Source organism: Somniosus microcephalus, chromosome 3 (genome assembly GCF_052327205.1).
Source record: "Somniosus microcephalus isolate GS21.2 chromosome 3, FLI_Smic_1.0, whole genome shotgun sequence".
Lineage (NCBI taxonomy): Eukaryota > Metazoa > Chordata > Chondrichthyes > Squaliformes > Somniosidae > Somniosus > Somniosus microcephalus.
Window position 1 is genome coordinate 266720646 of NC_140989.1, and position 24461 is coordinate 266745106.

General features: G+C 48.8%; 1 protein-coding gene across 1 annotated transcript in view; it reads right to left on the minus strand.

Annotated features, from left to right (window-relative positions):
* The window catches only part of LOC147121890 (adhesion G protein-coupled receptor D2), a 422076-nt gene that overhangs the window by 147812 nt on the left and 249803 nt on the right, over positions 1 to 24461 (minus strand). The window contains exon 19 of the mRNA XM_085978030.1: positions 1361 to 1443. Coding sequence (XP_085834156.1) covers positions 1361 to 1443 — 83 coding nt within the window. The remainder of the gene's footprint in view (positions 1 to 1360; positions 1444 to 24461) is intronic.

A 24461-nucleotide genomic window follows, 5' to 3' on the forward strand; every position in this document is an offset into this window, starting at 1 on the left:
ATGTGGTCAGGTGCTGATGCCCTTTGTCCTGTGCAGCATCAAGTGATGGCGGAGAAGGTTGGTGTTGTTGTTGGTGCTGCTGGTGTGCCTGGTGCTGATCATGGTGGAATTCTGAGGACCAAAGTGAGAGAGTTTCAAGGGCACCCATGCTGATGGAATAGATGGCAGGTGAAGTAGAGATGACAGAAGCGACCTGTTAATGGTGGAAGAGCTAATGAAGTCAGTCTGGGTGGAAACTTGTGTAAAGACTTGCAGCATCCTGAATCTGTAGTGGAAATGCATTTTAGAGAAGCTAGTGGTTATAGGAACATGTTTCAATCAGCTGGGAGCTTTGACTTGACATTTGAAGCTTTCAGCTCATCAGCTGAGTCAATGGCCACCAACCTCCTACTTTCACCGACGAGGTCAAGGCAAAGCGGGAAACTGGTGGGCGACCTGTTAAATCCAAAAAGCTGGGGGAAAGCCATTGATAGGTGGCTGTAAACAAGCCACTAATGATTTTAATTGCCTCCCCCGCTGCTGCCTGTCGGGTCTGTTCAGCGCTGGCAGACCCGACACCGGGAAAGTCCAGTGTGCGTATTTTGACGGCGGGTTCCCGACCTGCTGTCAATCATTTAAAATTTAACAGCTGACCCGCCACCCATCCCGTCCGCTGAACGTCGGCAAAATTCCAGCCTACATTATTTCCTTCCTGATAAAATACCTCCAACCACCGCTGACTGGGTGCTGCCACATCTAATTATTTCTTCTATTAACTCTTATATCATTTCCAGTTTGAAAAGCCAACGCAAGTAGACAATAGAGTGGCATTTTATCAGTAGCTGCTTATCATTTGTTTAATCCACAGCTCTTCTAGCGCTTGTAGTGGTGCGGGCTCCTGCAACCCAAGGTCAACGGGGGCAGCGCTGGAGGTCACGGGCAGGCACATCTGGCACTTATGTGGTTGTTCAGCCCCAGTATGCGTGTGTGCACATATTATATATATGTGTCTATATATATATGTGTGTGTGTGTGTATATATACACATGTGTGTGTGTAAGTGCATTTGTGTGTGTGTATATATATGTGTGTGTGTGTGTGTGTGTGTGTGTGTGTGTGTGTGTGTGTGTGTGTGTGTGTGTGTGTGTGTGTGGATATATATTTATGGACTCATTTGTGCTATGTACACATACTGTAGATGTAGTATAAGGGGGAAAAAAATGTTCAACAAAAATTAAGCCCTTATTCTCGACATGTTTATCTAATATAGATAATCACAGAATGAACTTAGCTACTAATATAAAACAAGGCTGTGATTTTACAAGCTTAATAAGTGAAAGGAAGTGTAGCCTGCTCAGTGAGTTAAGTGCTCTGACTGTACCTTAGTGGAGGTCACTGGGCTCTGAGAACAGCACGACAACTCCTCGTCGGGTCCTCGTGGCAGGCTGGGGGTTGACAGCTGTCCTGAAGAAGAAGAAGAAGAAAAATTAGCCAGAGGGAAAGGTTGCTGCAATTTTACTTAACAGTCCAGGACGGCAGCAAACTGTTAGTCACACTATTTGTTAAAGGTGATTTGAAAGCATGGGTTCATATGCTGATGTTCAGTTCCAAGGACGTCAATCACCTTCTGGTACCTCCCCTTAACAACCGTTCATCATAGGTAAGCCGAGACAGTGGCCGGAATTTTGCCAGCACTCAGGGAGCTTAAAGGTTGTTAACAGGCAATTAATAGGCTCTTTTGCAATTTTGACACTTCTACTTCGGGCTTCCCGACATCCGGACACCACGCCAGGTAAATGTGGCATGTTGTGAATCAGCTGTAATGTTTCTGCATTGATGACCGCTGCAGAAGTGGTGTGAAGGATCCAATGGTGCACTGGTGAGTCTCAGAGGTAAGAAAATGTTGGGAAATTCATTTTTAATGCATTTAGACTTTTCTGTAGGTAACTAGTTTTGAATTGGCTGTCTAGTCCCACCTCATTGGGAGAACCTCTCTCACCAGTGACAGATCACTTCTGTAATCTCACCTGCAGCTACCATCTGTTCTAGCCTAAGGAAGGAGTCACTGGAGAGCCTGGGTGCAAGAACTCACCAGTGAACAGTCATTGTCAGTGTTTGCAGCACTTCAATGCTGTCAAACACTGAGAAATGAGCTGTCAAAGAAAAAATGTGCGTGGTCCCTTTAAGAAAACCAGCAGATGACGCATCATCAAATGACGTCATCTGACCAGCTTCTTCTTAATTGGCCGGCAAGCCCACAGGGTGGGCTTAACAAGGCCAATTGATGTAAAATCACATCCGTGGGCCGGATGAAGTTGGGGGCGGGACTGGAACCTGGAAACCAGCTGACCTGCTCCCAAGCCGCATCGATCAATAAATTCGTGGCCAATGAGTCTATTCAAATATGGGAGGCACCACAGCCAAGTTCTATCCTACCTTCACTCTAAGTGTTACTCTACCAGATACAATTAAGGCCAACATTTTGAATGAGAGATGAAATAGTTCACAAATTAAGCAGTCCACTCTGGATTGACTTCTTCAACGGGGCTATGATGCCCATTACCTCAGGATGTGCTGTGTTTACATTGTACATGAACTAATTCAGAGTGAGGGGTGCATTTTTTAAAATTAATTTTGAAATTTTCTGCCTTTTAAAAGTGTGGGTTCATGATGGGATGGCTGTCAGCTGCTGGTACCTCCTCTTAACAACCAGTCATCATGGGTGATCCTAAACAGTGTCTATTCAAATATGGGAGGCATCAGACCCAATTTCTATCTTATCTTCACTCTTATGTTCACACATGCTCACTTTCCACCAGTGGTTAGTAATTAGAAGCACAAATCTTGGTTGATCCTTCTATCACCAGCCCAGGGGTATGTAGCATCCCAAATGTCATCCTACCTGAGCTTGCATTGACTCAGCACAAATTGGGCATCAAGTGGTAAATTTGTAAATTCTATAGACTATGAACTGCTGAGTGGATTTGGAGTGAACATGGGCAACTTTAAACTCAGAATCGAAGAACAACTGCATTTTCTTAATAATTCATCCATCATCATTATCTGTAAAATAATATCAGGTTTGTCTATAATTGTTTTACTATGCAATACTGAAGTTTGTATTTCAGAAAATGCTGCACTATAATGAGCAGTGGAACAATTGCAACTGAAGATTCATTCTAAGGATGAGTGCTCAGCTCGGATTTGGATAAAGAAATCAATTTAGAAGTTATTTCAGAAATGTGGGAGTATGCTACCTCACTATCAAAAACCTTGAGAAGATATTTTAATATCACCAACAAACCCCTTCCTAGATTCTAGAACGGTCCCAGCAGATTGGAAGCAAATGTAACCCTGCTATTCAAGAAAGGAGGGAAAGAGAAAACAGGGAACTACAGGCCAGTTAACTTGGTATCAGTCGTCGGGGAAATGCTGGAATCCATTATTAAGGAAGTGGTAACAGGGCACTTATAAAATCATAATATGATTAGGCAGAGTCAACATGGTTTTATGAAAGGGAAATTGTGTTTAACAAATTCATCAGAGTTTTTTGAGGATATAACTAGTAGATAAAGAGGAACCAGCAGATGTAGTATATTTGGATTTCCAAAAGGCATTTGATAAGGTGCCACATAAAAGGTTGCTACACAAGCTAAGGGCTCATGGGGTTGGGGGTAATATTTTAGGATGGATAGAGGATTGGTTAACGGACAGAAAACAGGGAGTTGGGATAAACGGGTCATGCTATAACTAGTGGGGTGCCGCAAGGATCAGTGCTTGGGCCTCAGCTATTTACAATCTATATTAATGACTTAGATGAAGGGACCGAGTGCAATGTATCTAAGTTTGCTGACGATACAAAGCTAGGTGGGAAAGTAAGATGTGAGAAGGACAAGAGCCTGCAAAGGGATATAGACAGGTTAATTAACGTGAGTGGGCAATAAGGTGGCTAAATGTGAGGTTATTCACTTTGGTAGGAAGAATAGAAAAACAGAATATTTTTTAAATTGTGAGAAACTATTAAATGTTGGTATTCAGAGAGATGTAGGAGTCCTCGTACAGGAAATACAGAAAATTAGCATGCAGGTACAGCAAGCAATTAGAAAGCTAAATGGCATGTTCGCCTTTATTGCAAGGGGGTTGGAGTACAAGGGTAAGGAAGTCTTGCTACAGGGCTTTGGTGAGACCAAACCTGGAGTACTAAGCACAGTTTTGGTGTCCTTATCTGCGGAAGGACGCCTTAGAGGCAGTGCAACAAAGATTCACTAGACTGATCCCTGTGATCTGAGGGTTGTCCTATGAGGTCAAAGGAAAAAGGAAAAAGAGTGGGAGAGCTACAGTAATAGGGGATTCTACTGAAAGGGGAAGAGATAGGCGTTTCTGCAGCCACAAACGAGACTCCAGGATGGTATGTTGCCTCCCTGGTGCAAGGGTCAAGGATGCCTCGGAGCGGCTACAGAGCATTTTGGAAGGGGAGGGTGAACAAACAGTTGTCGTGGTGCTCATAGGTAGCAACGATATAGGTAAAAACCGGGATGAGGTCCTAAAAGCTAAATATAGCGAGTTAGGAGGTAAATTAAAAAATAGGACCTCAAAGGTAGTAATCTCAGGATTGCTACCAGTGCCGCGTGGTAGTCAGAGTAGAAATAGAAGGATATTTCAGATGAATACGTGGCTAGAGGAATGGTGCAAGGGAGAGGGAATCAAATTCCTGGGACATTGGAACCGGTTCTGGGGGAGGTGGGACCAGTACAAAATGGACAGTTTGCACCGGGGCAGGACTGGGACCGATGTCCTAGGGGGAGTGTTTGCTAGTGCTGTTGGGGAGGGTTTAAACTAAAATGGCAGGGGGTTGGGAACCTGTGCAGGGAGACAGAGGAAAGGGAAACAAGGATAGAAGCAAAAGACAGGAAGAAGAAAAGCAAAAGGGCAGTCAGAGTAATCAAGGGTTTAAATCTAACATGGCCACAGTAAATAACAATTCTAAAAGGTCTAAGAGTGTTAAAAAAACAAGCCTGAAAGCTTTGTGTCTTAATGCGAGGAGCATTCGTAATAAGGTGGATGAATTAGCAGCGCAAATAGATGTAAATGGATATGATATGATTGGGATTACGGAAACATGGCTCCAGGGTGACCAGGGCTGGGAACTCAACATCCAGGGGTATTCAATATTCAGGAAAGACAGGCAAAAAGGAAAAGGAGGTGGGGTAGCATTGCTGGGTAAAGAGATTAACACAATTGTAAGGAAGGATATTGGCTCTGATGATGTAGAATCTGTATGGGTAGAGCTGAGAAATACCAAGGGACAGAAAACGTTAGTGGGAGTTGTATACAGACCCCCAAACTGTAATGCAGAGGTTGGGGATGGCATTAAACGGGAAATTAGAGAAGCGTACAATAAGGGCACAGCAGTTATCATGGGTGACTTTAATCTACATATAGATTGGGCTAACCAAATTAGTAACAATACTGTGGAGGAGGAATTCCTGGAGTGTATATGGGATGGTTTCCTGGACCAATATGTCGAGGAACCAACTAGAGATCAGGCCATCTTAGACTGGGTATTATGTAATGAGAAAGGATTAATTAGCAATCTTGTTGTGTGAGGCCCCTTGGGGCGGAGTGATCATAATATGATAGAATTCTTCATTAAGATGGAGAGTGAAGTATTTGACTCAGAGACTAGGGTCCTGAATTTAAATAAAGGAAACTACGATGGTATGAGGCACGAGTTGGGTAGGATTGATTGGGGAATGTTACTGAAAGGGTTGATGGTGGATAGGCAATGGCAAACATTTAAAGATCGCATGGATGAACTACAGAATTTGTTCATCCCTGTTTGGCATAAAAATAAAACGAAAAAGGTGAATCAACCGTGGCTAACAAGGGAAATTAGGGATAGCATAAGATCCAAGGAGAGGACATATAAATTGGCCAGAAAAAGCAGCAAACCTGAGGATTAGGAGCAGTTTAGGATTCAACAAAGGAGGACAAAGGGATTAATTAAGAGGGGGAAAATAGAGTATGAGAGTAAGCTTGCAGGGAACATAAAAACATGACTGTAAAAGCTTCGATAGATATGTGAAGAGAAAAAGATTGGTGAAGTCAAGCGTAGGTCCCTTGCAATCAGAATCAGGGGAATTTATAATGGGGAACAAAGAAATGGCGGACCAATTAAATACATACTTTGGTTCTGTCTTCACAAAGGAGGACAGAAATAACCTCCCAGAGATGTCAGGGAACATAGGGTCTAATGAGAGGGAGGAACTGAAAGAAATCAGTATTTGTCGGGAAATGGTGATAGGGAAATTGACGGGATTGAAGGCCGATAAATCCCCAGGGTCTGATAATCTACATCCTAGGGTACTTAAGGAAGTAGCCCTAGAAATAGTAGATGCATTGCTGGTCATCTTCCAAAATTCTATAGACTCTGGAACAGTTCCCATGGATTGGAGGGTAGCTAATGTTACCCCACCATTCAAAAAAGTGGTAGAGAGAAAACAGGGAATTATAGACCGGTAAGCCTGACATCGGTAGTGTGGAAAATGCTAGAGTCCATTAAAAAAGATGTAATAGCAGAGCACTTGGAAAACAGTGACCGGATCGGACAAAGTCAACATGGATTTACAAAAGGTAAATCGTGCTTGACTAATCCACTGGAATTTTTTGAGGATGTAACTGGTAAAATAGCTAAGGGAGAACCTGTGGATGTGGTGTATTTGGACTTTCAGAAGGCTTTCGATAAAGTCCCGCATAAGAGATTAGCATGTAAAGTTAAGGCACATGGTATTGGGGGCAAGATACTGACTTGGATAGAGAACTGGTGGGCAGACAGGAAGCAAAGAGTTGGAATAAATGGCTCTTTTTCCAAGTGGCAGGCAGTGACTAGTGGGGTACCACAGGGATCGGTCCTAGGACCCAGCTATTCACAATATATATTAATGATCTAGACGAGGGAACTAGATGTAATATCTCCAAGTTTGCAGATGACACAAAGCTAGGTGGGCGTGTGTGCTGTGAGGAGGATGCCGAGAAACTCCAGTATGATTTGAACAGGTTGGGTGATTGGGCAGAAACATGGCAGATGCAGTATAATGTGGATAAATGCGAGGTTATCCACTTTGGTGGCAAAATCAGGAAGGCAGATTATTATCTGAACGGCAATAGATTGGGAGAAGGGGAAGCGCAACGAGACCTGGGTGTTCTTGTGCACCAGTTGCTGAAGGTAAGCATGCAGGTGCAGCAGGCGGTTAAGAAGGCAAATGGTATGTTGGCCTTCGTAGCGAGAGGGTTTGAGTACAGGAACACGGATGTCTTGCTGCAGTTGTACAGGGCCTTGGTGAGACCACATCTTGAGTATTGTGTGCACTTTTGGTCTCCTTATCTGAGGAAGGATATTCTTGCCATGGAGGGAGTGCAGCGAAGATTCACCAGACTAATACCTGGGATGGCAGGAATGACGTATGAGGAGAGATTGGGTCGATTGGGCTTATACTCGCTGGAGTTTAGAAGAATGAGAGGGGATCTCATTGAAACTTATAAAATTCTAACAGGACTAGACAGACTAAATGCAGGAAGGATGATCCCGGTGGCCGGGGAGTCCAGAACCAAGGGTCACAGTCTAAGGATAAGGGGTAAGCCATTTAGGACAGAGATGAGGAGGAATTTCTTCACCCAGAGAGTGGTGAACCTGTGGAATTCTCTACCACAGAAGGCAGTTGAGGCCAATTCATTAAATATATTCAAGAAGGAGTTAGATATATTTCTTAAGGCTAAAGGGATCAAGGGATATGGGGAGAAGGCAGGGACAGGGTACTGAATTTGGATGATCAGTCATGATCTCATTGAATGGCGGAGCAGGCTTGAGGGGCCGAATGGCCTACTCCTGCTCCTATCTTCTATGTTTCTATGAGAGATTGAGTAGATTGGGCCTATACTCTCTGGAGTTTAGAAGAGGGAGAGGTGATCTCAATGAAACATATAAGATTCTGAGGGGGATTGACAGAGTAGATGCTAAGAGGTTGTTTCCCCTGGCTGGAGAGTCGAGAACTAGGGGGCACAGTGTCAGGATTAGGGGCCGGCCTTTTAAGACTGAGATGAGGAGGAATTTCTTCACTCAGAGTGTTGTGAATCTTTGGAATTCTCTACCCAAAGGGCTGTGGATGCTGCATTGTTGAGTATATTCAAGGCTGAGATCGATTTATGGACTCTAGGGGAATCAAGGGATATGGAGATCGAGCAGGAAAGTAGTGTTGAGGTCAAAGATCAGCCATAATTTTATTGAATGGCGGAGCAGGCTTGAGGGACTGTATGGCCTACTCCTGCTCTTAATTCTTATGTTTTTATGTTAAGGAATCTTTCTGTAAGGTACAAAGTACAAGACCCAAGATCACAGCATGAATGTAGAAACATCCTTGCTGCACCACTAAGGAAGTCTGATTAATCAAATCGCTCAATGGACAGACAGGGAATCTAATACAAATTAAGATGCAACCCTTCCCTCAACCCAACCCCACCCCCCCCCCCCCCCCACATACTATCACTGGATTGGATCCCATCTAGCCTCTATCTGTTTAATTTTCCTCCAATCTTTTATTATCAATGGCGGTAGTTCTGACCTTTATTCCTTCAGTGATGCAAAATTGCTCCAAAAGATATCATCAGTGGATTCACCTATACTAAGGAACGTGGGTAAGAATTAGCATAATTTTGATTTATGTAACGAGCACTCCTTTGTGACTGTGCTTTGTCAGTCTCATCAAGCTTCACTGAGGACATGTGCAATAACTAACAGTTTTTGGTCTTGAACAGCAATTTCCAAACACCTATTAACAAAACCCAAAGCAGAAGTATAACTTGTGGAGAAAAAAATCCAATTATGTCAAAAATAATAACAAAAAAATAACTATTTTGTGGCTTATCTGATTATATCTGGCAGAATAATATCTGTGTACTGCTATTAGGAATCTCAATTAATAATTTATCAATACAATTTTGTCACAAAAATGACATTTGCCTTCTTCTGAAATATAATCTTCCCCATTGCCTCGGGTTGGAAGATAATTAATGTTTTGATTTTGATAAGAACAAATATTTTTTTAAAAACACCATACACACTAACTATTCAATTCTCCAACTTGAGGGACAGGATTAGTTCATATTATCTCTGAGTTAATACCGGGAACCCACTTTTTTTCTATTTGCAGCATCTAAATGTTGGGAAGTTGAAAACTGTGTTTGAGACCTGTGAAGGAAGCAGTACCTGGAACGTGCATACTTGGCATCCTTAAACCATTTATTTGTAGCACAAAATAAAACTAGTCGTAACACTGGAAGTTGATGTAAACAGCTGGAAATAGCAGTTCACATCTTGCGCACTTTGTTTAAGCCATCTGGATGTTCCATTGTGTTTGGTCAACACTGACTGTCGACGTGTGACAGTTGATATATGTTTAGTTCAAGTAAACTGCCGCAGCCTGCTCCTGGGACTGCGTGCTTAGGTTTACAGCGTTTTGTGGAAGTTTCTGTCAGATTGCAACAGAGTTGTCTGTATCCTCTGTGGCAGCCCTCCAAATTCCTCAGGCATTTTATCAGAGCGGTGTTCTGCTTTAGTGCTTTATAGGTTATGAAAACTATGCCAAAGGTTCTTGCAAGCAGCTGGGAGAGTGTCAGCTGACAGGAATGATTTTTCAATATGTACTACAGAATAAAGAGAAGGGCTAGTCCTGTGAGAAGCAGAGTTGTGCATGTTTGACAAGAAACCCATCTAACAAACGAGCCACTTGAAAGAAGTCACACAATTGTTGTTTGATGTTCTTCTGTCTCTGCAGCACAGAGGACTGACAAGAAAGACTTTATGAAATTACCTGCGGAAGGAAAGTATTTACTGGTAACTGCACAAACACATTGCTACAGATAAGGCTTCTTAATACAGCTGTGAGCACACCAGATTTAGACAAGAGGATCCTGATTACTAACTTAATTTAGTATTGTACCCTTTCAGTCTATAAATCTTCACCAGCTTCAGTGGACTTGTGAACTCTGCTTATTCCTTATTCAGACTGAAAGTGTTGTAGTTCACTCTGGGTACTGAGACATGAAAATCAATTGGTGCAGCCCCCATTAACGCTGCTTGTCCCAGGAGGGTTACTATGCTTGCCGCTGCGATTTGACTTTCGTCGCCTGTGCTATGGTCCAGTAATGCTGTGCAGGGTTGCCAACCCTCCAGGATTGCCCTGGAGTCTCCAGGAATTAAAGATTAAGCTCCTGGCTACTGCTGCCAGCAAAACCCAGGAGAAAAATCAGAGGTCCATTTGAAAAAAATGGTGTGTTTGTTGGTTCATTTTCTTTTTGTTTATTAGTTATAAAATATATTGGAGGTGTTTAAAAGGGTAGGGCAGTTGGAGGTGAGAGACCATGTGAGGGAACCTCCAGGAAAAGTCCAACCAGAGTTGGCAACCCTACTGCTGGGTGGGGGGGAAGGGAAAGAGAGATTATGTGATGTTTTATCGCACAGCAAGGAAAAGACTGGGATAGAGATCCTGGATTGAGTCCTCACAAGTGTTTATACTGCAGCACCTCTGTGCTCACACTGGCATGAAGCCAATTTCCAAATAGCTATAATTTCTGTGCCAGTAAGATTCCAGATGGCACAATTAGGCAAGGTTACATTATCCATTTTGCTTCAGATTCACTCCTGCATAATAAATCTGGTACTGATTTAATGATATGTTTAACCCATCAAGCTTTGTAAGTGGAAATTGTGTTTTGAAGGCAGCCAAAAAGAGCCCTTGCACTTCTCTATCAGTAATATACAGCCTGGAAAGACTAAACATCAACTCAAAACCGTGTCATGATGGAACTGCAGACTAAAGAACCAGTTACACATTTAAATGATGGGTTAAAAAAAATCCTATGCAACAAAGATCAAACTTAATTCAAATCTATTGATCCAAAATTAATTTGATCTACTTTGATGTTCATAAGTCACTTCTCCATCGTGTCAAGTTACTGCCCAATCCATGGATTCAATGCTACAGGGGATAAAACAAACAACAGGGATATGCGTTCAGGCTGTTTACACAGGCCTGATCTGGATCAGTGCAATTCAAAGCTGATCTTAAAAAAATGGCATTAGGAGGTGGCCATTTTACACCATGGTAACAAAAAGATACATAAGGCTTTCCAATTTACACTATGGCCTAGAAATTCAGTATAGCCACTTTTGGGGCGGTAAAGTCGGGCGGTCGCTAAAGTTAGCGCCCGCCGGAAAGTGCAGGTCAGTTCGCCGAAATTCAGTAGATTTGGCCAAGAGTTTGGGCGAGCGCTGAAACTGGCGTTGCACTCCTATCTTTAGGCGCTAAGCCGGCGGTGCGGACTGATAACGCCGAGGCCGGGCGCAGCGCAGGTGCGGTCATGTTTTGATTGACAGCAGACACCCTGACGCCGGCCAGCTCTTAAAGGGGGAAGGGTCGACTTGGTCTGCAGCCACGCCCTGGATAGTGGAGCCCTGCAGCTAGGCCTGAACACTGCTGGTGGACCCAAATAGCGCCTGAAGCCATGGAGAAGGCCCGTGAACGAGCGCAGCGCTTCTCCCAGCATGCTTTGAGGGTACTGGTTAGGGGGTTGGAAAGGTACAAAGAGATCTTGTGCCCGGACAGTGGCAAGAAGGCTCCCAGGAGGCAGTACAGGAGAGCCTGGAGGAAAATCGCCCACAGGGTGTCAGTCAACAGCGATGTCCCCAGGACTGCTGACCAATGCCGCAAGAAGTACAACGACCTCACTCGGATGGTCAGGGTGAGTACCCTTTCCAGTGTCCTCCTCATCCTTGCATGTGCACCTCACATTATGGGCAAAGGGACCTCAAAGGCCTAATGGCCAGCCCTCCTCCTGCAGCTATGGCACGGGCATGATCCTCAATAGCACTTTCTGCACTTAGCACACTGGCCAAGCTATTCGACCATGGGAGGCAGTGCACACAACAACAGGCCACCACACTGGCCAAGCTATTCGACCATGGGAGGCAGTGCACACAACAACAGGCCACCACACTGGCCAAGCTATTCCACCATGGGAGGCAGTGCACACAACAACAGGCCACCACAATGTACTTAGAGGCCGTCCTTTCTCTTGCAGGCCAAGATGGCCTGGAATTTGAAGAGCCAGCATGTCACCGGGGGAGGCTGTGCCCAGTTCCAGGAGCTCAGTGAGCTGGAGGAGAGCGTGGCTCGACTCATGCATGGCCGGGTGACTGGCCCTGTTGCCATTGGAGATGCCGACCCTGTGCTGCGACCCAATGGTAAGGACATGACCGTTTGGGCCTCTCTCGTTCCCCTAGCGCATCAGATCTACATCCTTTGCCACTGTCCGACCAATGCGCTGAATGCCACCACTCATGCCTCCCTCGCTGATGCCCTGTCCTCACTCTAAAGCTACTCTTGTGCCTTCCTGCTTTCAGCTGGTGAGGAGGAGGTCCTTGAAGCTGAGAGTGCCAGTCCCTCGGAAGAGGAGGACGACGAGGACCAACAGGAAGGCGGCACATCGGGCGAAGCCTCATCCGCGCCAGGGGATGGCAATGGAGGGGAGACGTCTTGCCTGGAGGAGAGCCAGGGGGAAGTGCTGCAGGGGGGTGTAGTTCCTGGGCCCGGTGGCGTCCAGGCACGTGGGAAGGGTCGGGCAGAACGGCGGCCTTCTCCCCAGAGGGGGCAAGTGTTGCAGGGGAGGCCAGTTCCTGGGCCCAGTGGCGTCCAGGCACGTGGGAAGGGTCGGGCAGAATGGCGGCCTTCTCCCCAGAGGGGGCAAGTGTTGCAGGGGAGGCCAGTTCCTGGGCCCAGTGGCGTCCAGGCACGTGGGAAGGGTCGGGCAGAACAGCGGCCTTCTCCCCAGAGGGAGAGTCCGGCCTCCAGTCCGGAGACGGTCCTCGCCCAGGAGGTGCGCCTCCTAGATGAAATGTCCGCGGATTCTGAGCGCCGCCACAAGGAGTCCATGGGGGTTGTGGGACAGTTGCCTCAGGCCATTGAGTCCCTGGCTCATAGTGTGGCCGCTTTCGGGGACTCACAGGCCAGGGGTGTCGAACAACTCGCGGCAGCACAGGCCAGGGGTGTCGAACAACTCGCGGCAGCACAGGCCAGGGGTGTCGACCAACTCGCGGCAGCACAGGACAGGGGTGTCCAGCAACTCGCGGCAGCGCAGGACGCGAGTCGCGAGTTCATGAGTGGTGCCGTGCAGACACTCGCTGATCTGATGCGGGCACAGACCAGGGCAGTTCGGGCACTCACTTCTGCCACACTCGCTGTGTCGCGGAAGCATCGCCAGGGCACCCGCCGCCCTGCTGCAGCACAGCGGTCTGGCCTCCACCAGATTGCTGCGCTTGCTGCACTGCCAGCCCGGCCGAGTGCCAGTGTCTCTGGCGACCAGCGAGCGCCTGGCATCAGCCAGCTTGCCCCCATTGCTGCAGCCGCCACTGCAACTCCCCCAGCCAAGGTGCGACGAGCTGCTGCAGAGACTGATGCTGCCCAGCCACAGCTGCAGCAGTCAGCAGCCGGCCCCTCCAGGGCCGGTCCTCGTCTAGGCCGACCCCCAAGGACATCTGCCGTCACGCATTCTGCCCCTCAGGAGCCTTCCCCCAGCCTTGCAACACCCACAGGGCCCAGGTTGAGGCGGAGCAACAGGTCGGGCAGGGGCCGCACAAGGCCTCGCCCTCTCGGCACACCCAGTAGAGTGTGGTGGCAACGGTTTTTTTTATATGGGGGTGTTTGTGTTGTGGGGGGGGCTTATTTTGGTAAGGCCGAGGATGAAGGCCAATTGGATGGGCAAGTTTTGTTATTCCTCCCCAGGTTGTGGGAGTGAGATATTTTTGTGTGTTTTTTGGGGGTCTTGTCTGTTTTTCTGTTTCATGTGGGAAGGGCCCTGAGTTTGTTAAATAAAGCTTTTTATTTATTCAGCTTGTCCAGGTGTCATGTTTCCAGTGGTTGTTGCATTAAGCGGCTGAGGGCTTGCGGAGCGGCTGCATTCAGGTGCGTTCATTGCCACAAGCCATTCCCTGACAGGGGGCCTAGAAGTGTCGTTCAATAAGCCGCCGGCGGACGGCCCTTGGACCTTGTGGCTCCCTCCTGGGCTGGTACTCCTCCTCCTCCTCCTCCTCCTCATGGTCCTCCTGCTCGTCCTCCTGAGGTGGTGGTCCAACGTGAGGTGGCAGTGCCTGAGTCCTGCGGATAGCCAGGTTGTGCAGCATGCAGCAAACGACGACGAACTGGGAGACTCTATCCAGCGAATACTGTAGAGATCCGCCGGAGCGATCCAGGCAGCGGAACCGTTGCTTGAGGACGCCAATCGTTTGCTCTATGATGTTCCTTGTGGCTTGATGGCTTTCGTTGTATGCCTCCTCCGCAGGGGTCCTGGGCGCGCGGAGCGGGGTCATGAGCCATGTACACAAAGGGTAGCCCTTGTCCCCAATAAGCCATCCCCTTGGTGGAGGCTGTGCCTCGAACATGTCAGCCACAGTAGTCTGGCGCAGGATAAATGCATCGTGGCTGCTTCCTGGAAAGCGGGCATTGACAGCTAGGATGCGCTGCCTGTGGTCACACACCAGCTGTACATTGAGGGAATGGTAGCCCTTCCGGTTGCGGTAATTCTCGGCATTGTCGATAGGTGCCCGCATAGCCACATGCGTGCAGTCAATGGCGCCCTGCACCATGGGGAAGTCCGCGATCCTGCCAAATCCGACTGCACGCTGCTCCTGCCTCTCTAGGGTCATGGGGAATGAGATGAATTGGTGTCTCCTCGCGAAAAGGGCATCGGTGACCTGCCGGATGCAGCGATGCGCGGCGAACTGGGAGATGTTCGCTATGTCCCCAGCAGCGGCTTGGAAGGAGCCGCTTGCATAAAAGTTCAGAGCCACCGTGACCTTCACTTCCACCGAGAGAGACGTCCTGCACATCAGCTGTGGACGCAGATCTCTGTGAAGCAGCTGGCAGATCTCTGCAACCACCTCCCTTCTGAAGCGCAGCCTCTTAACACAATGCGCGGCAGTCATGGTGAGATAGGACACCTGCTGCCGGTATTCCCTGAGTGGGTAAGGCCTACGTTGCCAACGCCTGATGGCCCCTCTGCGTCTAGGCATGGCTGGCCCTCTCACACAGCGTCTGCAAGCCCTTCGCACATAATGCTGGAACTGAGGGTTGGAACCCCATACAGCCCCCATAATAAACTTGCAAACAGTGAAATCACAATGATTCAAATTTCCAAGCTCTGGCCAGAAGCCAAAAATACCTCTCCTATGTTGTCCCAAATCAGTAAGCTCTGTTCCTTGGTCTCTGTCCAGAAATCCAAAGCACTGAAGTCATTGCAGCAAAATGGCTGGGCTTTATAGGTCAGTGTAAGTGCCCTTTAATTAGCGCTCCCCGAGGCCCACAGGGCCTCTGTTGCGTTCCACTTCACAGTTCTTAACAGCGCCACGCCCACATTGGCCGGGCGCCACTGAATTTCTGGTTTGGGGCGCACAAACAGCGTTGCACGACGAAATGACGTCATAAGCTGCGCGCGCAGCTGAGCGGGCGCAAACACTTTGCGCTGGCGCTAAATGTCAACTGAAGTTGGGTGTAGGCGCAGATCGTTCTGCGCCCGGGCGCTAAGTACCTAGCGCTGCAAATCTACCCCTCTTATGGCGTTAGCGGCTGGCGAACACAACTGAATTTCTAGGCCTATGTGTTTTAGTTCACAACAGGTAAATATTTTGGAGAGGGTGCAGAAGAGATTTACCAGAATGGTACCAGGGATGAAGAACTTCAGTTATGTGGAGAAAGTAGAGAAGCTGGGATAGTTCTCCTTAGAGCAGAGAAGGTTAAGGGGAGATTTAACAGACGTGTTCAAAATTATGAGGGGTTTTGATAGAGTAGTTAGGAATTAAGGCCTAGAAATTCAGTACAGCCACGTTTGGGGCGCTACAGCATGGCGCTCGCTAACTTTTGCGCCCGGCGCAACTTAGCGCCACCTTCGCCGATATTCAGTTGCATCGCCCCAAGAGGTTGCTGCTGCGCTAAAGCAGGCGATGCACGACTATCATTAGGCGCTAAGCCGGCGATCCGGGGCGCAAACACCGAAGGCAGGCGCAGCACAGGTGCGGCGAGTTGCTCATTGAGGGCAGACAGTCAGGCGCCAGTCAGCACTTAAAGGGGGAGGGTGGAATTGCTTGGCTTCCACACCCGGCACACTGCAGCCCTAAGGCAAGGCCTGAACACTGCTTCTGGAACAGCTCCACGCCCAGGAGAATGGAGAAGGCCAGGGAGAGAGCGCAGCGCTTCGGCGAGGGTGACCTGAGGCTGCTGGTTGGAGCAGTGGACCGCAGGCGCCATATCCTCTTCCCTGAGGGTGGCAGGAGGCTGCTGCCCGCCGAATATCGGAAAGCATGGAGGGATGTGGCAAACAGGGTCACGTCCAACAGCGTGGTTGGCAGGACACCAACCCAGTGCCGGAAAAAATTCAACGACCTCACCCGGGTTGTCAGGGTGAGTACCCTTTCCAGTATCCTCCTCATCCCTGCATGTGCACCTCACTTTATGGCCAAATGGGTCTGAAAGCCCTAATGGCCAGCCCTCATCCAGCAGCTATGGGACTGTCATGAAAAGCACTTGCGCATTCAGGACTTTAGACACTGTCAGGGCTATTCGACCATGGGAGGCAGTGCGGGCAAGATCAGGGCTTGACACTGTCAGGGCTAATCGAACATGGGAAGCAGTGCGGGCAAGATCAGGGCTTGACACTGTACTTAGAGGCGGTCCTTTCTCTTGCAGGCCAAGCTGGCGCATAACAGAAGACAGCAGCGACAGACCGGGGGAGGCCACCCTGACCTGAAACAGCTGAGCGACCTCGAGCAGCGCGTGGAGCGGATCATGGCAGGCCGGCTGAGTGGCCCTGTCGCCACTGGAGATGCTGACCCTGTTCTGGGCACCAATGGTAAGGTCATCACCTTTCTGACCTCTCCCTTTCCACTTGCGCCTCACACCAGCATCCTTTGCCAGTATCGAACCAATGCAGTGCACAGCAGCACTCATGCCTCCCTTGCTGCCGCCCTGTCCTCACTCTAAAGCAACTCTTGTGCCTCCCTGCTTTCAGATGGTGACTCGCCAGGTGAGGAGGCGGCCCCTCAAGCTGGCACTGTGTCCGAGTCAGACATAGAGGAGGAGGAAGAGGAAGCCAGCCCATCAGGGACACCCTCAGCCGAGGCAGCCCATGGCCATGATGGTGACACGTCTTCCCTGGAGGGGAGCAGGGGGGAAGGGTCGGAGGATAGTGAAGCTCCGGGGACCAGTGGGCTGCAGCAACGCGGGAGGGGTGAGGAAGCTCGGCAGCCTTCTCCCCGGAGGGTGAGTGCGGCCTCCAGTCCTGCTACGGTGAGCGCAGAGGAGGTGTGGCTCCTAGCGGAAATGGGCGCCCAGGCTGAGCGCAGGCACACTGAGCTCATGGCTGCAGTGGCAAGGATGCCTGACTCCATAGAGTCACTGGCAAGGAGTGTGCAGGAATTCGGGGCAGCACAGGCCAGGAGTCTGCAACAATTCAGTGCAGCACAGGCCAGGAGCCTGCAACAATTCAGTGCAGCACAGGCCAGGAGTCTGCAACAATTCAGTGCAGCACAGGCCAGGAGTCTGCAGGATGTCGCGGCAGCACAGGCTAGGAGTCAGCAGGACTTCGCTGCTTCACAGGCAGCTTCTAGCCAAGTGCTCAGTCGTGCCGTGCATTCACTGGCTGCTGTCATGCAGACACAGACCAGGGCCACACGGGCACTAACTGATGCCACACTCGCTGGATCGGCTAGGCATTGCCGGGGCACTCACCGTGCCGCAGCAGCCCAGCAGTCTGTGCCTCAGCAGATTGCTGCGCATGCTGCAGTGCTGGCCCGTGCGCGTGCCAATGTATCAGCCGACCAGGGAGTGCCTGTGATCTGTCAGGTTGGCAGCATTCCTGCAGCCAACACTGTCACTCCTCCATTGCAGCTGCCACCAGCTGTTGGACAGACTGCTGCCGCCCAAGCAGAGTTGGAGCAGTCAGCAGCCGGCCCCTCCAGGCCCACAGCTGGTCCAGGCCGACCCCCAAGGGCATCTGCCGTCTCACCATCTGACCCTCAGCAGCCTTCCCCCAGCCTTGCTGCAGCCACTGGGGTCCCATTGAGGAGGAGCTGTAGGACGGGTAGGGGCCAGTCACGGAAGCGAAACGGATCACCCTCGCAGGGGAAAAAGTAGAAGGTGTGGCCAAATGTTTTGTTTTATATATAAAGGCCGAGACTGGTGTATTTGTTTCATTTTTAAAGGCCGAGACTGGTATATTTGTTTTACTTATAAAGGTGTATTTGTGTTTTTGGGGGGGTTTCTCTCCATTAGTCTGTCATGTGGGAAGGGCACAGAGGTATCACAGTAAAAAAAATTCTTAAATCGCACTGTGCATGCTTTCTTTTGGAAGTCCTGGTTGCCCTGCTCGGCTGAGGGCTTGTAGAGCGGCTACATTCATCTTCTGCCATTGGCACAAGCCATTCCTTGAGAGGGGGCCTAGAACCGACTTGCAATAAGCCGCCGACGGACGGCCCTTGCACTTTCTGCCTCCCTCCTGTGCTGGTCCTCCTCCTCCTCTGGTGGTCCTCCAATGTCTGCTGGCAGTGGCGGAGTCCTGCGGATAGCCAGGTTGTGCAGCATGCAGCACATAACAACGAAATGGAAGACTCGCTCAGGCGAGTACTGTAGGGCTCCCCCAGAATGATCTAGACAGCGGAACCGTTGCTTCAGCATGCCGATTGTTTGCTCAATGATGTTCCTGGTTGCTTGATGGCTGGCATTGTATCCCTCTTCAGCAGGGGTGCTGGGTGCACGGAGCAGGGTCATCAGCCAGGTGCACAAAGGATAGCCTTTGTCCCCGAGAAGCCATCCTTGTGGGTGAGGCTGGGCCTCGAACATGTCTGCCACAGAAGTCTGGCGCAGGATGAAGGCATCGTGGCTGCTGCCTGGAAAGCAGGCATTGACAGCTAGGATGAGCTGCCTATGGTCACACACCAACTGCACGTTGAGCGAATGGTAGCCCTTCCGGTTGCGGTAATCCTCGGCATTCTCTAGAGGTGCCCGCAAAGCCACATGCGTGCAGTCAATGGCGCCCTGCACCATGGGGAAGCCTGCTAATGCTGCAAAGCCCATTGCACGCTCTTGCTGCTTGTCAACGATCATGGGGAAGGAGATGAACTGACGTCTCCTTCTGAAAAGGGCATTGGTCACCTGGCGGATGCAGCAATGTACCGCAAACTGGGAGATGTTGGAAATGTCCCCAGTAGCGGATTGGAAGGAGCCGGTGGCATAGAAGTTGAGAGCCACCGTCACCTTCACTGCCACCGACAGAGACGTCCTGCTCCTCAGCTGTGGCTGCAGATCCCCGCGAAGCAGGTGGCAGATCTCAGTGACCACCGTCCTTCTGAATCGCAGCCTCCGAACACACTGCTCCTCAGACATGTTCAGATATGAGAACTGCTGGCGGTATACCCTGGGTGGGTAAGGCATCCTTTGCCGATGCCTGTTGGCCCTTCTCTGTCTGGCCATGACTGGCACTCTCTCACGACGTCTCTGAGCCCTTTGAATGCAATGGAGAAGCCCAACGTTTCCACCCATTGCAGCCCCCATTATATGTTTCCAATCAATGCTATGACACTGAAGTTAAAGACAAGTGCAAAGCTGTGGCCTGAAGCCACAAGTACCTGTGCGAGTGTTGAGCCAAACCAGAAAGCTCTCTACCTTTGTCTCTCTCCAAAGATCCGTCTCTCACAAAGAAGGAGTGGTGCAAAATGGCTGCCATTTATACTGCAGGAGGAGTCCCCTTTAATTAGCGCCCCCCGCGCCCTGCAGCGACTGGGAACCATTCCCCTCTACCAGTCGCTAGGGGCGCCAGGTGCACAATAGGCCGGCGCCACTGAATTTCCGGTTCGGGGCGCACAAAGGGCGTTGCACCATGAAATGACGTCAGGATCTGCGCGCGCAGCTGAGCGCGCGCAAAGGTTTTGCGCCGCCGCTAAATCTTAACTGAAGTTCGCGAGAGGTGCAGATCGCGCTGCGCCCGGGCGCTAGCCGCTTAGCGCCCCACTTCTCCTCCTCCTAAGGCGCTAGCGGCTGGCGCAAACAACTGAATTTCTAGGCCTAACTGTTTCCACTGGCAGGAGGGTTAGTAACCAGAGGACACAGATTTCAGATAATTGGCAAAAGAACCAAAGTGGAGGTGAGAATTCTTTTTATGCATCGAGTTGTTATGATCTGGAATGCATTGCCTGAAAGGGTGGTGGAAGCAGATTCAATAGTAACCTTCAAAATGGAATTGGATGTATACTTGAAAAGGAAACATTTGCAGGGCTATGGGGAAAGAGTATGGCCTAGAAATTCGGTGGCGCCGCGTTTGGGGCGCCAAGTTCGCCTGGGCGCCGGAATTTGCGCTCCGGCCAGAGCCGCTTGCGCCCTCCCGATATTCAGTGGGAGTGCCCCAAGAGGGACTCGGGGCGCTGCTCGAGGCTCCCCGCGTCCCGCTTGGGGCGCTCAAACTGAATATCGCCGCGCTACGTGCCACAGCGCCACATGCTGTGGCACGGCGCGCTGCTGTACTGCAGGCCTTCCTCCCCTTCTTAAGGGGGAGGGGCCTGCACTAGCGCGATCACCGATCGCGAGTGCCAGCAAAAGAGCCCGACACCAAGGAGAAGTGCCGGGCTTTTGGGACACAGCCGGCACTGCCCGGGGGGTGGATCAGGAGGCCGGGGAGGGCGGCGCGAGGAGGTGCTGGCAGGCGGCCACCGGAAAAATGGCCGCCCCACACCTCCACCTTAGTTTGCGCCACTACCGCCACAGGTAGGCCCTGTGAACCGGTCGCGATTTGCGACCGGCGTTAGAGGCGGGCGCGACCAAATATTGCGATCGGGGCGGGAGCGGGGCGCTGCGCACACCAATGATGTCATCGGTGGCGGCACAGCGCTACAAGCTAACGCCGCCATTAGCACCCCGCTAAATATCGCGGGAGGCGTTGCCAGTGGCGCTAAAGCCACTGAGTGCCCTCTTTGGGCGCAGCCCACTGAATTTCTAGGCCTATGACTATTTTTGGCCTATGACTATTTGGATTGCTCTTTCAAAGAGCCAGCACAGGCACGATGGGCCAAATGTCCTCCTTCTGTGCTGTATGATGCTGTGATTCTATAAATTCAATGCAATCTTAACCATAGAAATGGTGCTGGTTTCTGCAGTTAGCTGTCAGTTTGGATGTTGTAACATGTCTTGTAGGAAAGTAGTGATCTATAAAATGGCTAAAATTGTGAAGTTGCTGTACTTTTAGAGGTTACTGTTATACTGTATTTAAGATTATCAGTGCCCTCTGCAAGTAACAATAATGGCTGTCTATCCCAGTATTCCTGCAGCTGCACATGGAATGAATGCTTATTCTTTCATAGGAAAGAGAGCCCCCTTAGATTCTGGAGCCTATAATCAGCTGCTAAGTCAATTTTGTAGTTGTTATCATTTGCACTTTTGACCTAATAGAAAGGCTTTTCACCTCTTCTTCCCCCCTCCCCCATGGCCACTTGACTTGAACTTCCTAAAATCACTGCTGATTTAATATCAGGACAATGTCTTGAAGGTCTTTTTCCCCAATCTCTCCATTGCAAGATACTTAACCATCATATATTACTCAACTTTCTAACAGGGTTGGGATAACTGCATCATGGATCCTCTACAAGCACCATCAATGCTACCCTGTGGTTGGTTACCTAGGGTAAAGTAGACAATTCTCCTCCTTTACCCCACCAAGAAAAAAAAGCTCAAGCAGCAGTAAATTACTAACTGTTTATGTGTGTACATGTGTGTGTGCATGTGTGCGCGTGTCTGTGTGTGCATAAGAAACATAGAAGATAGGAGCAGGAGTAGGCCATTTGGCCCCTCGAGCCTGCGCCGCCATTCAATAAGATCATGGCTGATCATCCAAATTCAGTACCCTGTCCCTGCTTTCTCCCCATATCCCTTGATCCCTTTAGCCTTAAGAAATATATCCAACTCCTTCTTGAATATATTTAATGAATTGGCCTCTACTGCCTTCTGTGGAAGAGAATTCCACAGGTTCACCACTCTCTAGGTGAAGAAATTCCTCCTCATCTCCGTCCTAAATGGCTTACCCCTTGTCCTTAGGCTGTGACCCCTGGTTCTGGACTCCCTGACCATCGGGAACATCCTTCCTGCATCTAGTCTGTCTAGTCCTGTTAGAATTTTATAAGTTTCAATGAGATCCCCTCTCATTCTTCTAAACTCCAGCGAGTACAAGCCCAATCGACACAATCTCTCCTCATACGTCATTCCTGCCATCCCAGGTATCAGCCTGGTGAATCTTCACTGCACTCCTTCCATGGCAAGAACATCCTTCCTCAGATAAGGTGACAAAAACTGCACACAATACTCAAGATGTGGTCTCACCAAGGCCCTGTACAACTGCAGCAAGACATCCTTGTTCCTGTACTCAAACCCTCTCGTTACGAAGGCCAACATACCATTTGCCTTCTTAACCGCCTGCTGCACCTACATGCTTACCTTCAGCGACTGGTGCACAAGGACGCCCAGGGCTCGTTGCACTTCCCCTTCTCCCAGTCTATTGCCATTCAGATAATAGTCTGCCTTCTTGTTTTTGACACCAAAGTGGATAACCTCGCATTTATCCACGTTATATTGCATCTGCCATGCTTCTGCCCAATTACCCAACCTGTCCAAATCATACTGGAGTTTCTCGGCATCCTCCTCACAGCACACACGCCCACCTAGCTTTGTGTCATCTGCAAACTTGGAGATATTACATCTAGTTCCCTCGTCCAGATCATTAATATATATTGTGAATAGCTGGGGTCCAAGGACCGATCCCTGCGGTACCCCACTAGTCACTGCCTGCCACTCGGAAAAAGAGCCGTTTATTCCAACTCTTTGCTTTCTGTCTGCCAACCAGTTCTCTATCCAAGTCAATACCTTGCCAAGGTACCTTGCCAAGTCAATGTGTGCGTATGTCTGTGTATGCGTGTGTGTGTCTGTATGTGCATGTGTGTGTGTCTGTGTGCACGTGTCTGTGTCTGTGTGCGCGCGTCTGTGTCTGTGTGTCTGTGTGTGCGTGTCTGTGTGCGTGTGTCTGTGCATGTGTGTCTGTGTGTATGTCTGCGTGTGCATGTGTGTCTGCATGTGCGTGTGCGCGTGTCTGCGTGCATGTCTGCGTGTGTCTGCATGTGCGCGTGTCTATGCGCGTGTCTGTGTCTGTGTGTGCGTGCGTCTGTGTCCGTGCGCGTCCGTGTCTGTGCGCGTGTGCCTCTGCGCGTCTCTGCGTGTGCGCACACTGCAATGTTTAGGCAATTAAAGATGATATTTTACATATATTGTTCTTCAACACATTAATAAAGTTTTACAGAACCTAATAAATATCACATGATATTAAACCTGGCGCTGCTACATTTTGGAAAGTAATTTTACTGCCAAAGATCTTACAACCTGTGATCTGTGACACAATATTAATAGAACTGTTTATTCAATACTTTATTTATGAGTATTATATTTCTCCGGCACAAAGTGAAATAGTTTCTAAATTTTATAGATTAACCAGGGAGCACAAGGGATGTGAGAAGAAAAACTATATAATTATCTTAATTTCTTAATTATAGTCCATGCCTTCAACAACACTCATTGTTTTTTTATGTAATAATCTTTAAACCTCCTATCAAAGCATGACAGGTCATTAACCATGGAAAAGAAAACACACTGAAATATGTCATTACATATTTACAGTAAAGATGCGTTTTAAGGAACGCAACTAAATCTATATGACACTAAGTAAATACTTATAACGTAAATTAAATGATAATTTAAAGGCAAGTTGCTTTGTTACCAAAGGTAAAGGAATTAATGATATTTAAATTATGAAGATGATAATTCTGCTGATGAAGTTGTTATTTTCTCTGGTGCCCTATTCATTATGGAAAGTTAAAAAATGTATTGTGGGTCTGTAGTACATTCCTTAATGATCTCCTGCACCTGCTCATCTGGTACATTTTTAATTAACACTCTAAGGAGGTTTGTCAGTAGTAATCAAAAACATTGTCACTTATAAAGCTGTGGCAAAAAATCAATAGTTTTTCATCAGAAAAGGTTATTTCTGGCATAAGTGAACCATTTAATTGCTTCATTCCAATAAACAAAACTGCACATTTTAATGACTTGATTCTATGAATCAATACAGCCATACATTTTATTAAGCAGCAACATGTGGGAAGATATTTTGAGTCCTTCCAATCAAGGCAGAAGCATTATCCTGATTTTCATTTCCTTGGTAACTGCAATAAGTTTCAAAACCTATGCAGGCCCATGATTTATACATAGGAATTGACCCCCATGGCAGTAACACAGTGATGGGTGACTAGTTTTCAACAGTAAGCTACTGGCACTTGACAAAGTGCCTGAAGC